At 37.9% G+C, this 13,366-nt stretch overlaps 1 protein-coding gene across 2 annotated transcripts in view; it reads right to left on the reverse strand.

The window, feature by feature from the left end:
- Btc (betacellulin) overlaps positions 1–11,779 on the reverse strand; it is a 52,941-nt gene extending 41,162 nt beyond the window's left edge. For both annotated transcript variants that reach the window (XM_046458650.2, XM_046458641.2), the window contains exon 1: positions 11,647–11,779. In XM_046458650.2, coding sequence (XP_046314606.1) covers positions 11,647–11,710 — 64 coding nt within the window. In that variant the 5' untranslated portion in view covers positions 11,711–11,779. The remainder of the gene's footprint in view (positions 1–11,646) is intronic.
- Positions 11,780–13,366: the final 1,587 nt, after the last annotated feature.

Here is a 13,366-nt window from a genome sequence, read left to right on the forward strand (position 1 = left end):
ATATATGTGAATAAAGAAATGTATGCATACAATGGAATATTATTCATCTTTTAAAAATAAGGTAACTATGTTATTTGTAGCATCATATTCCATTCTTTGAAAGCATGTCTTTAACTACAACCTACACTCAAATAAGTCAAGAGACTAAGCTCCATCTCCTAGAGGGAGGTGGATCTACATAAAATATTTATAATTATTCCATAAGGAAAATTTGTTTCTTCTCCTTTATTTTCAAATGTAGATTCCTAGGGTCATGTTAAACCATATCTTGTAGGTGTAGAGAGCCATGGTAATTTCTACGTTTTTATAGTTCTGGGAAAATAAACACATTTGGCTTCCACTTGATGTCAACTTCCATATTTCCAAAAGTTCACAGGGTATTTATCTTAAAAGAAGTTCATATCCCTGCAACAAAAGCAGTTCTTTTTCACATACGTTACCATAAAATCATTTTTCCACTCATAATAGCAGCCTTGGAGACCTCTTTAATTCTTCTTTCCCCTTCCTTACCAACACTCGACTTGTCATATATTTTACAAATTCTTGCTTTCAACTATTTATTGAATTTGCTCTTCTCAATTCAGAAGTGCCAAGTTCAGTAAGTCCCTTCCTTTTATTTTCTTCTGATTGATTTTTCCTCATCTGACTCATTCTGCACACTAAGATCAATCTTACAATGCTGCACTGTGTTGCTGCCCCTCTTGAAAATATCAAAACAACTACCCATTATCATTATTATCCCATTCCCAAGGAGGCTCTCTGACATGATGAGCTAGGGACAAAAGTATGTACTTGATGTTATAGAATGGAGCTTGCATAGAATATAGTAGAGCTTGGGGAGGAAAAGAAAGAAGTGCCTTCTGTTCTTGTTTACTCTAAATGTTTTGTGGTCATGAGTCAATTTTCTTAATTGGTTATTAAAATTTTAATCATTACAAATTTTAATCATTTCCATTTTTGTCACTAAAAAATGACAAAAAGAGTCTGTCTTTTTTACAGGCTCTTTTCTACTCTGAAATGGACCTGGAGCTACATCCTGAGTATGAGCCTTCCCCAACCTTAGAAAGCCTAGCCATGCATGGTTAGGGACTAGGGGAAAAGAACCATGAAGCAGACCATTCATCTGGACCTTAGGCAAAAGGTGGGGTCAGATTTTCTCTAAATTGTAGAGAATATGACCAAAGGCAATCTCAATATTTCCACAGTGTTTGAACAAATTTCTCAGGCAATAAACCATAGAACATTTCAAGATAAAGCCTTAATTTATCATGAAAAGTATGAATTTATCAACAAATCCCTCACTCCATTCCAAGGAAATCCTAGAGATTGATTGCATCAAGAATTTAGGATCCTGACTAATGTCTTTATTTTGGGAACCTTGTCATTATCCAGTCAGTGTTTCCCTCAGCACCACAAAAAGGTGATCCTTTGTTGTAGGCATTTGGATTTCCTTTCTGCTACACCAGAATAGTAACTATTAATTTTTCCACCTTCTAATCCTTCCCCACATTTTCTTCCACCACTAATATGGAAGAATTAACTCAAGTCACTACTTTGTTAGTGAATTTTCCCAATCACTCCAGCCCTTAATAAATTTTCCTTCTATGAGATCATATTTAATCTGTGCTATGCAATTTAAACCTTGCTAAGGATTGAAATATTCTACAGTGTTTCTTTTGTGATGAATATTTTTATCCAATGTATTACAAGCTCTTTTTTTTAAAAAGACAATGGTTTATAATTAGACTATTCTGATTAATTCTTTACTGTTTTAGACATACTTTACAATAGTGTTATGTACACTTTAAAATAAAAGAATTACATAAGAAAAGTATTTAGATCTTTTCATGTTTTAGAAATAACAATAATACTATCAGACCAACCCTACTATGCCATGGGCAAGAGAGTCACACTTTTGGATAAATTAATGTCTTCATGATGCTGATAGTCAATACTTAAATTTCATGAACAACTCTGATTCTGTAGGGTCTACTGGGCAAACTGTGTTCAGCTGCCATCATGGTAAAGAACTGTCTAATAAAAGTAAGCCATTATTAACTGATCTGAAGACATAAAAGAATACAAAGTTATGTAAGAAGTTTATGGGTTTTCTGTTTTCTGGTTACTGAAGGTAGGACTGTGTGTGTGTAAACTGCAAAGTATACATCAAGCTCTTTGTGGTACACTACGAGAAGCTACTGGTCTAAGAGGACTTCTTGCACTCTTCCCTCAGATTTATTTTTTCAGCAAATACTTATTGGGCATTTGTTATATGTGGATGCTGCTCTGGGCACTGAAATAAAACTGAACAGAACAGACAACACCCCTGCCATGATGAAGCTGACATTCAAACAGAAGCATTAAAAACAATTCTGAAAATATGGTCATGGGAAGCAGATTCCTGCTATTTTATCTTTGCTTGCCTGCGGCAGTGAATTTTTTTCATTGATCAAAGTACAAACTCTAATACTCCAATTGGCTTAATGAACACAGCATTTCTGTTTATCCTTTTTAGATCATACCTATGAAATAATTTAAGCATTATCTGCATATTCATAAATATTTACAATGTCAAGAATATTAATATTATGCTGAACATTTATTTCCCAATTATTGCACTAAAATCTTTTCCTGCATTATCTCATTTTATCCTCAAAGCAATCCTGAGTCTCTAGATGACATTTACCATTTTTTTTTCTTTAGGTAAGAGAATGAGGCATAGAGAGGTCAAGTAACTATCTCAATTTTACAAATCAATCATTGTGAAACAACTTAATATTTATGCATGGCTGTTCACTCTTAAAATTTTGAAAAAATTAGTTTATCCCCCAAAATGTCTAAAGTAATTTATTTTCCATTTTCCTGATTTTGACATTGCATCATCATTCTTCCAAAATGTCAGTTTCATTTCTTCTTAATTGAGGTAATTATTTGTATAATTAAAATAAATGAGAGAACCCCACTTTGATGAGATTATCTCAAATATTAAAATCCCCTTTTAAATATATTATTTTACTCTGCCACTACAGTCTGATTTTTGTGTTCAATATCCATATCAGGCAAGTAGCATCAAATTCTTTGTTGCACAAAATTATGATCAAAATTTGCAAGGGAAGAAGAATCTATGAAATCATTTATTTTTAGAAAGTAAATATGTATTTTACTTTTGCAGCTTTATTTTTCATATGTGTTCCTTTTTAACAAAATGAGTTAAAATGAGGCTCTTGAGAATTCTTATCTATTTCCTATTTCATAACTAGTAGGAGCACTCATTCTAGACATAAATAGAAAATTTGTCCATCAGTGAGTAGACCCAGATTAAATTCATAAAATGCCTATAATCAAAATATCAAAAACAAATCAAAGTATTGATTATAATTAATGATTTCTTCTGTATTTTCCTATTTTCTACTACAGTAGCCCTTGCTTATCTAAAGCTTACTCTGTTCCAGGCACATTTTAAGTGCTTTATACAGTGATACATTTAAGCCACATAATAGGTTTGGTTTTATTACTGTCAGTTTTCATAGATGAAGGAACGGAGACCTTATGAGATTTGCCCAAGATTTCAGAGGTAGCAAGTCTCTGCACTGGCATGACTCAGTCTGGCTCAGGGTTTACCTCTTGACTATCTCGCTGCCCTGTCTCGTAATAGGTTCCTTTTACCCATTCTCAGTAATAGGCATGTGGGTTCAATCCAGAAGAATGTAAAGTAATATCACCCCACTCTATCTGCCCACAGGAGCACTCCCCAGGTGTTGTGATGGTGAAGCAGACGAGGAAGGTACAGTAGTCACCACACAAGTTCAGGTTGATTTAAGAATAGAGTCAGAGTGGGCTGCCCAGAATGACGCTGGGCAGAATAAAGTCAAACACTTGGTCTGCTCAATGTCAAGTGAATATTATCAACAGCATGGCCCAAGTTAGGGTTCTAAGCAGGGAGTATTTCTTAGGTAGAATGAAGAGCCAGGGGTCTAATATGTGAGAGAGAGTGTGTAGAAAACAGCTAGGATGAATATAAATGGCTTTTTAAATTAGTCTGGAGAACTGGTTCCCAGTGGTGGGTTTCCACTTAAATGCAATGTAATATCTCTGAATTTTAGTGTCTAATCCCCTCCTATTTACTATATTCAACAATGAATGTTTATCTGTTATGATCCAGGCACTCATCTTGCACTTAGAGTTCATATTCATCAAGCCAGAACCTTGTAGTATTTACATAACCTCTCTGTTTCATATCTTCCTCTATAAATGGAAATAATAATGATATCTAGCTCTGGTGTACAACTTTATTCACCTAGCACAGGAGCTAGATAGCATTACTATGTGAATAAAATGGGTTATTAAGCTCTTAGAACAGTGCCTAGCTCACACACTGCATAACTACTCTGCTATTATTTTTGTTGTTCAGATAAAATGAGATAATGGGGATGAAAACACTTTTTCAATTCTAAATGTCCCCCAAAATGTAAAGAGTTACTCTATTGAGATTCCATAGTGAAGGTCAAGTAGATCCCCAAGTGCAGAGCAACATTCTGTGTCAGTCTCCCTAGGAGGTAAGAGCTCTCTCGATTTCCAGAACCCAGGTGACATTGCAATAGGAAGGTGGTCACAAACAAGTCAGATCCAGATCTCATAAAAATGATTCATTCAGCTCTGATGACATTTTTTCTGGCCTTGCTACTGAGCTTGCTGCACTAGAAGGCAAAGGCAAGTGGTCATTTCCTATTCTAGAAAGGCCTGGACCACACAGCTCACCTCAAAGAATAGAGAACAAGAATTTATATGTCATGTACGTACATCTAACCATTAGGAAACTCAGACAATTGATGGATATGAAAACTTCATATATAATGTAAAATAACTTAGAAATTCCACACTGACAAATCAAATATCAAGTCTATCTCTAAAGCATATCTAGCTCAACTTCTACATGAACCACCAAAAGTTCTTTTCTATTTAATATTAAACAGAAACCTATGACTAGAACAACTTGATTATTCACCACTAATGAAAAACATGTGTCCAAAAAGTTCTAATCAAAGAGAAAAAAAAATCACCTAACACCACACAGAATTCAAAGAACATTTTTAATAAACCATTGGAAAGTACCCTAGTCCACTGATCTTCTCTTCTTCACTTAAATACTTATTTTGTCTTATTTAATTTAATGAATTAGTTAATTAATTATTGGGGCTGGAACCAAACTCTGGAACCTTTTGTATGTTATACCCTCAACCCCCAACACTTATATTAAAAGCCTATATTTTTACCAATGAACTATGCCATTGAACCAATCATGTGAAGGATGTAGCAGCCTGACTTTCTAATATGAAACATAAGAAATGGAAGAAATAATCTTACTTCTTGCAAAACAAGAATGGATGAATGGATCACCAGCACAGCCAATTGCAAGTTCCGTGTAACAAGAGGTGAAGAAACATGCCCTTCTACAACATCTCTGAACCATGGGCTAATGTTTGGCAAAAGCATAATAGAAATGCTTTATTTGCTGCCTTTTTTAGTGGATGGGCACATTCCACCAATAACCACTTGAATTCATTCATTCATTCATTTAACTGATATGTTTTGCATATTTGCTATCTGCCAGACACTCTATACAATCTCCCCAAAGTAAATAATAAGTCCAAACAAATAAATAAATGCATACCTTTTTTTGCAAAGAGGAAAATGTTACATTAATAATTCTTTCTGTTATATAGGTAACTTAGAACCTTGAAATAAGATTAAATATGAACATTGTTATAAATGTTCCACCTCCCTTTTATAAATAATTAACTAGCCTATAAGTCAGTAAATAATATACCATATATCTTCAGGAAAAAATGTAAAGAATGCAGGAAAGTATTTCATGGTTACTTGACTTTGCTGATAATCAAAGTAGGCAGTTGCTTAATTGATGTGAATTAAGATTAAATACTCCATCTCTCTCCAACCATCCAAAACAGTTTCTCCTCTTCCTTTATATGCTCACAATTACAGATTCATTTGAGCTACTGAGATTCCTTTTTTGTTAAGATACAAATATCCCCATGAATGCTAGCAGTCTTTAGCTATAAAAAGAATACCCATTTTAATCAGATTACTTTCCTCTTAAATTTGACTTGAGAGTATTCCTGACCAACTAGCCTAAGAATTCTTTGTGGGTCCATAATCAACTAGGATCTTAGCTTAAGAAGCATTAATAGTACATAAAACATGAAGGTAGCATGGGGCAGGGCTGAGAATTCAAATCTTGAAATCATATAGACAAGAATTTGATTCCACCTTATGGTGTATTTTAGGGAGTCACTTAATTTCTCAGAGTGTTAGGCTCCAGGTCTATAAAGTTGGGTCATTTGTAATAGCATCTACCTTTCAGAGATATAGTGAGTGTTAGAGAAAATCTGACCTTCCTATAGCCAGCTCTCTGAAAGAGAATTAATTTTGAATGTCCTAAAGCATCTATTGTCTGATGATTTAACTTCTTTGTTGTGCATCTAGACTAGGATTAGCTATGTATCCTCTGTAGGACAACTATGAGTCACTCAAAATAAGTATATGGTTTAAGGGGCTGGGGATATGGCTCAAGTAGTATGGCGCTCACCTGGCATGTGTGAGGCACTGGATTTAATCCTCAGCACCACACAAAAATAAAATAAAGACATTGTGTTCACCTAAAGCTAAAAAATAAATATTAAAAAAAAATAAGTATATGGTTTAAAACTCTTGTGGACTTGCCTCGCATGCACAAAGCCCTGGTTCAATCCCTAGCACCACTAAAAAAAACAAAACAAAAAAAAAACTCTTGTGGAATCCAGACTGAGAAAGCCAAAATGGATCCACACCTGGTATGTGGCCAAAACTAAAAGCATGACTATTATTATTACACACAAGGTGAGTTTAGCTGTAGGGACAGTATAAAAGAATGAGGAAATCAACTCACTGTATGATGTTTGAATCACTATAAACCTTTAGCACTCCACAACTTGGTTGTGCATTAAGTTTTCCATAGAAACATGGAAAGTTGCTCATTTAAAGGACATTGGGGGCTACTCCATTTGAAGCATTCTACAATTGTCTAAATAGGTAACTTAAGAATAATTAAACTTGTATAAATGAATGGTGGTATTAAATACTTGCCACTTCAGTGTCTGACTTGCAAATCTTAGAAGGTATAAGTCAAAACCTATACTCCTCCACAAAAGATTCTTGCTTTTGTCCCTGGTGTTAGTCAGCTTTTTATCTCTGTGACCAAAACACCTGACATAAACAACTTAAAGGAGGAAAAGTTTATTTTGGCTCAGATTTCAGTCCATGACTAGCTGGCTTCATTGCTTTTGTCCTGAGGTGAGACAGAACGTCTTGGAGGAAGGTTATGGAAGAGGAAAGATGCTCAGCTCATGGCAGCCAGGAAACAGTCACACAAGACAGAGAGGAAGGGGCCAGGAACAAGATAAACATTTCTAGGTCAAACCTCCAGAGACCTCTTCCTTCAACTAGATTCTACCTTCTAATAATCTATTCAAATTAATAATCCATAAAATGAATTCATCCACTGATGAGATTAGAGCCCTTGTGGTCCAATCATTTCCTAAAACCTTTACCTCTGGAGACCACTTCATTGTGGTTGGAGCCTTAAGCACATGAGCCTTTGGGGGACATTGCAGGTCTAAACCATAGCAATCCCTTTTTGAGAAATAAATGCCCTGAATTGCAAGATGTCTTTTTAATGCAAATGTATGAGAGAGAGAGAGAGAGAGAGAGAGAGAGAGAGAGAGAGAGAGAGAGAGAGAGAACCCTCTAAAGTCCTTGCAGATGAAGAGAAATCCATTGCTATGAAGATATAATATAAAACCAGTCACATCTCTTCGAACTTAATGCTTACTACAGACTTTAATATAAGATTATTCCAATTAGTTCTATCCTTTAAGTACCCTTTTAATTCAAAGTTTTATATGAACTGGCCTGGGAAGGTAATCCTAACCATTGTTTAGACAGGATGTTTTGTGATAATTTGTGATTCAAATCATCCAATATTAACACTAACTTTAAAAACACAGAAACTGCCCTCACAGACAAAATGTAAGAGTTACTGGAACCAGACTCCAATTTTCGTGGCATGTCTTGAAAAAGCAAGCAAATGCAAATATGGCTCAGAATGAAGTCACTACAGGGTGTTCCCCTCTTTTGGCAAGGAAGAAGTTATGGATTGGCATCTTCGTCATCTAAGGAATCATAACCAGTTACAAATTAAGGCTATCGCCCATCACCCATAATGCTTAGAATGAAAATAATCTTAATGGGATTATTTCTCATACAAAATAACAAAGCTGAAAACAAAGTATTCAATATCTCTTCTTCAACAGTTTCCTCTGAATCACTGGAATTGGTATACTATTAATAAATGGATTTGTTAGCAAATAAGATAATACAGTTGAGAAATGGAAGGGTTTTTTGGAAATTCTATTTATAGAAAAATTAAGTTGTTCAAGATTTCTACTGACTATGAAAATTCCTTTAGCTTTAGTAAAATATAATCAATTAATATGTACAAAGAATTTAATTACATATAAAAATATGTACAGATCTACATATATAAGTATATACATTATTACATATATAAATAGAAAATTTATATCTATGTTAAATTTATATGTACCATATTAATTCAGTTTTCCTAGGTATGACTCTTTTCTATATCACCTTACTTTTCTGTTCATAAAATTTCCCAAAGGGAATAGTATATCATTTGCATATGTTATAATAAAAACTCCCCTGTCTAAATCCATCTGCTAAGTCCCAGGTGTACTTAAGGAGCATCTGCATTTATAATACATATAAGTCATCCATAATTTGTCACAAGTTATTTTACTTTTTTAAAGCATATGAGAAAGGAAAGTGTATAGTCATCTGAGAAACCCCTTCATTCTACAAATGAAGAAAACAATGCCAGAAAATTGTGACTTACAGATATCTTAGTCATAGAATGGCAGAGCAAGAACCAGATCTCATGTCTGCTCAATGCCAGCTCTCTGGTCTTTCCACTGTCCACCCCGCCCAACACATTTCTCACATTCTTTTCAAAAAGTAAATAAAATAACATGTCCCTTAAATTAGGAATGGAACTTAAAAGTAAAGTGTGTATGATAGAAGTAGAAATGCTTAATGGAAACAGTGATACCAACAAATTATATCCTTTGGCATTTTGCAAAAAAAAAAAAAAGAGAGAGAGAGAGCTCTTAGGGGATGCAGACGCAGAATTCAACTTCCTAAGTCAATCATTCTGAAGGTGGTTGTACATTTCGGTTACCCTGAGTGAATAAAAGTCTGTACAATTCTGCCTTTTGACAAGTTTTCAAAAAAAAAAAAAAGTTAAAGCACAGTATGACAGTAAAGTGGGGGAGAATGTCCATCAACACTCAACAGTTATTTCTACCCTGGCATTTCTCTTGGCCCAGCACCCTAATTTGAGCTCTAATTAGCTCATGCCTGGATCATACCTATGAAACAATCAGACCCTCTGATCTGCAGTTTTTCTCCCCTCTTCCCACAGTGCACCCCAGTGCCAGATTCATTCATCTCCTGTAAATCATTGTTCACATTATACCTCCTTCATCCAAGCCTTGTGATAGTGTGCATTTTACTACTAATTGATTCGTGTCCAAATATTTTACAGTCTTTTTTTCAATTCGTCATAATCTGTCTGCATTTTATGAATTCTGTCTTACAAGCTGTTGCTTGTCTTTCCAGTAGAACATTGTCAATCCCATCATCAACCTTTACTAAGTGCTTTTTCCCTTATCTATTTCTCACTTTCTTCTCTGCTATTTGAAATCCTACCCAAGCTTCCATTACCTACTCAGGTCCCTTAAACAGTTTCTCCCCACTATTCCTTTCCTCACTACTGAGCTCTCCCTTCTTTGGTTTCCTAAGTGTTTCTCTAATTGTTTCATATTGGCAGTCTTGCATTCCCCAATGTTCTTTTGGGGGCAAGAATTGTGGTCTAGGAATCTCTCAAATACTCTTCTCACCCCCTACCCATTCCTACATACTTCAGCATCTTGCTGACTACAGCAGATACTGAGTACCTAGACTGCCAGACTGTGCAGGTAAGGCAAAGGAGGAGGATGCCACCTACATCCCAGTGATCCTGGTGAAAGTCCTAAATCTCAGGTGCATCACTCTTCTTGATGCTCCTCATTACTCTTCACTACACTAATACTGACTTCTCCCTCTGCAGGATTTGTTAAATCCATCCCTTCTTTCTAACCATGAATCTATGTCTGATCCACCTGCAACCAAGTTACATTACCCGCTTTCTCACTCCAAGGACAGAACAAAAATGAAAACATTGATTTACATTCCACTTATTTTTCCTCCATAAGAAAAAAATTCCACCCCTTTATTCACATGTGTTTCCAGGGTTGAAGATAGGAGTGATACGATGACAATGTTTAGGCTAGGGAGACCTCCCCATGTACCATCCAAGATGCCCATACTCTCCAGTTAAGACTAGAAAATATCACTAGGGTCCCTTTCCTTCTGACATCCAAAATAACCACAATGCAAGAGGGTGTTTCCAGGAGGTGGACTTTTCCCACCTACATGACTTCCTGCTCCCCTCCTACTTTGGAGGCAAGGAGAGCCTTACTTCCAGTCATTTGAAGTTCCAGCTCTCCATCCTAAGCACAGACTTCCAAGGTCATAGGGATGGCTCCAGAAAGTTCAAGGCACCTGTTCCTTCCACCTGTCCTCTTCCCTCACCCAGGTGATTCATGTCCAGTGGTCTTTAAAGTAACAACTTTTCTCCCACTGAAGAAAAGTTTTCGCTCCCAGAGTTTCGTCTTAAAATAGGAAATAACAGATTACAAGTGAAGTGTTCTTGAATTTCATCAAAGGTTTCCTCAATAAAATGTGTCATTTCCCTTTCCTTTCTTCCCTGTCAGCAACAGGAGAGTCAGGTCCCCCCGAAGGTGAGTTTTTGCCTTTCCCAGTTCCTTCCAGCTGCCCCAGCAAAAATAAGGCATATTAATTCATTCTTAGATCATGACAGTTTCTCCAGGAGCCGTCCCCTACCTTTCTCACACTGCCGGACACACACACACACAGAGAGAGAGAGAGAGAGAGAGAGAGAGAGAGAGAGAGAGAGAAATTCTCTCCACCAGGTTGCTCCACACTCCCTGCCAGCATCTTGGGTCACTGAGTTTCTCCTGTGGGTACCCTTCGGGGTACAGACGTCTATTCTCCTTCTTTAGTGAGTTTTCCTCCCACCACTCCGCACTCGAGGGCACTCTGTCCCCAGAGCCCTAAGGCACCCCCTCGGGTCGCTATAGGGCCCTCTGTTCTGTGCACTGCTCCCGTTGGCAACCTGAGCATAGCACCGGCAGCACGGCCCGCGCGATCCCTTCCGCCTTCGGGCCTCCCTCCACGCCTAGGGGCAGCCTCCAACAGGTGCAGCCCCAAGGGCCCAATTGCCAGATCCTCAACTTCGTCCTCTCTCAGTCATCAAAGTTCTCTGACCCGCGCTCGCCAGCCCGAGAGCGCCCTCGTGCCCAGATGTCTGCGCGACTCAGAGTTCGCCCTCCCTGTGACTCCAGCCCCGGTCTTTCCTCCTGCTCTCAAGTGCCCAACGTGGCCACTTACCCAGGGCAAGGGCCAGGAGCAGTGGCAGGGAGCTGGCGCCGCTGCCCGGGGCGGCCCGGTCCATCAACCCCGCTCTGCGGGGCCGGGCAGCCCCTAGACGAGTCTCCCTCCTCCTTCTTCGCCCCCTTCCCGGGACCCGGGCGCTCGAGAGGGTGCTTGGAAACTAATCCTGGAGCCAGGAGGAAACGAAACTACTCTTCTGGCTGGCACCCTGGCTACAGGGCAAGGAAACACCCAGGGAGGACGGCCGGCCGGCTCTGTGAGTGTCGGGAGAGGAGGGAGCCTCCTATTTATCCTCACTCCTGCACACACCCCACTAAAAAGGCGCAGAAATTGGTGGTAGCGGCCACGATGCTCCCACCCAAATTGCCCCACACCCATACCCACACCCAAGGATACATTTGGGCGGCCCGAGGGCCAGCTCACCCACTCCCCCTGCTGGGTCGCACCTGACTGTTCATTTCCCTCCCCCTGGAGGAGTAAACAAGGTAGGAAGGGAGATGTGAGAGACCACGTGGAGGACTGTAAGGCGCTGACCCCGCCCGCGCGCAGCCCTCAACTCTTGAAACCTGCTGACACAGAATCAAACGTGTTCTGGAACTCTAACTTTCCTCATTTCAGTTGTCATAGAGTGACCAGAGTCAAGGATCACTGAGAACAACCTCAGGCATTTGACAATAGCAAGCCTCTCTGTGAGTGTATGCAGGCAACTGCAAGTCTCATTATTATCTATCATAGTCCTAAAGCTAGTATCTTGGTTTTCAGTAAGCATTATCTTCTAATAATTTTTGAGAATTTTGTCTTATCAAAATCTACTTTAGAAATTTCATTTGCAATTTATTTATACCTTTGCTCATTTTTTATTTTATTTGCATTTATTTATTTTATTTATTTACTGTATTATTCTGTTAATTTTTGTTGGATCTATGAAAATAACAAGAATGCTTTTTGCTTCTGGCTTACCAAACCCTCTCCCTATTTTATCATACCGTGTTATGACGAAATGGTGGGATCCATTGGTTGTGCACCAAATAATTTCTGGAACACAGAGACATACAGCTTTCAAGGACAGAAAGGAGAATACAATTTTCTTTATATTATTTATATATTTGCTTTCAAAAATAACCAAAGAGTAAAGGTGTTCTGTGCTATGTCCTATGTTTCTATTGCAAGAGCAATAAGTATAACCATGCCCCATCAGTTCAGAAGTTGTATATCTATTGCCTCCAAACATCTGATAAACATTATTTTATGTATAAAATGCAAATCAGATGTCTGCTGCTCTCTCCCCAATTCATTGTTTAAATTAAGCAAATTATTATAAAATTTTACTCCATAAGTGACATTTCATTTCAAAACCAATTCAAATTATTTTAGTGCCCAAGGCAACCAAGATATCAGAGGAATAAAAATCAGCTCTTAATTTTCCAAATTCCATTCTAGCCCCACATGATAGCTCATAAAGAATTGTAGAGAGGGCAGGCATGGGGGTTGAAGAAATCCAAGGGGGATACAAGGGGCACAGAAGGTCACTGTGCCTTAGATTAAAAGGACAGAAGAAGCACAGGAAACCAAGGGATTTTGTAATCATTTTTCTCCCTTCCTTTTTCCTTTCTGGTATTCTCTCCATCTCTATCAGGGCTCTAGGTTAAAGCATCTCTCATTCTGAAATGGTACCCTATCCAAAACGTGTCCTGTTATCCCCTACAGAATGTTACAG

This window comes from Marmota monax, unplaced genomic scaffold (genome assembly GCF_021218885.2).
Source record: "Marmota monax isolate L192 unplaced genomic scaffold, Marmota_monax_Labrador192_F-V1.1 WCK01_AAM20220418_F8-fsc00112, whole genome shotgun sequence".
In the NCBI taxonomy this organism is placed as follows: Eukaryota; Metazoa; Chordata; class Mammalia; order Rodentia; family Sciuridae; genus Marmota; species Marmota monax.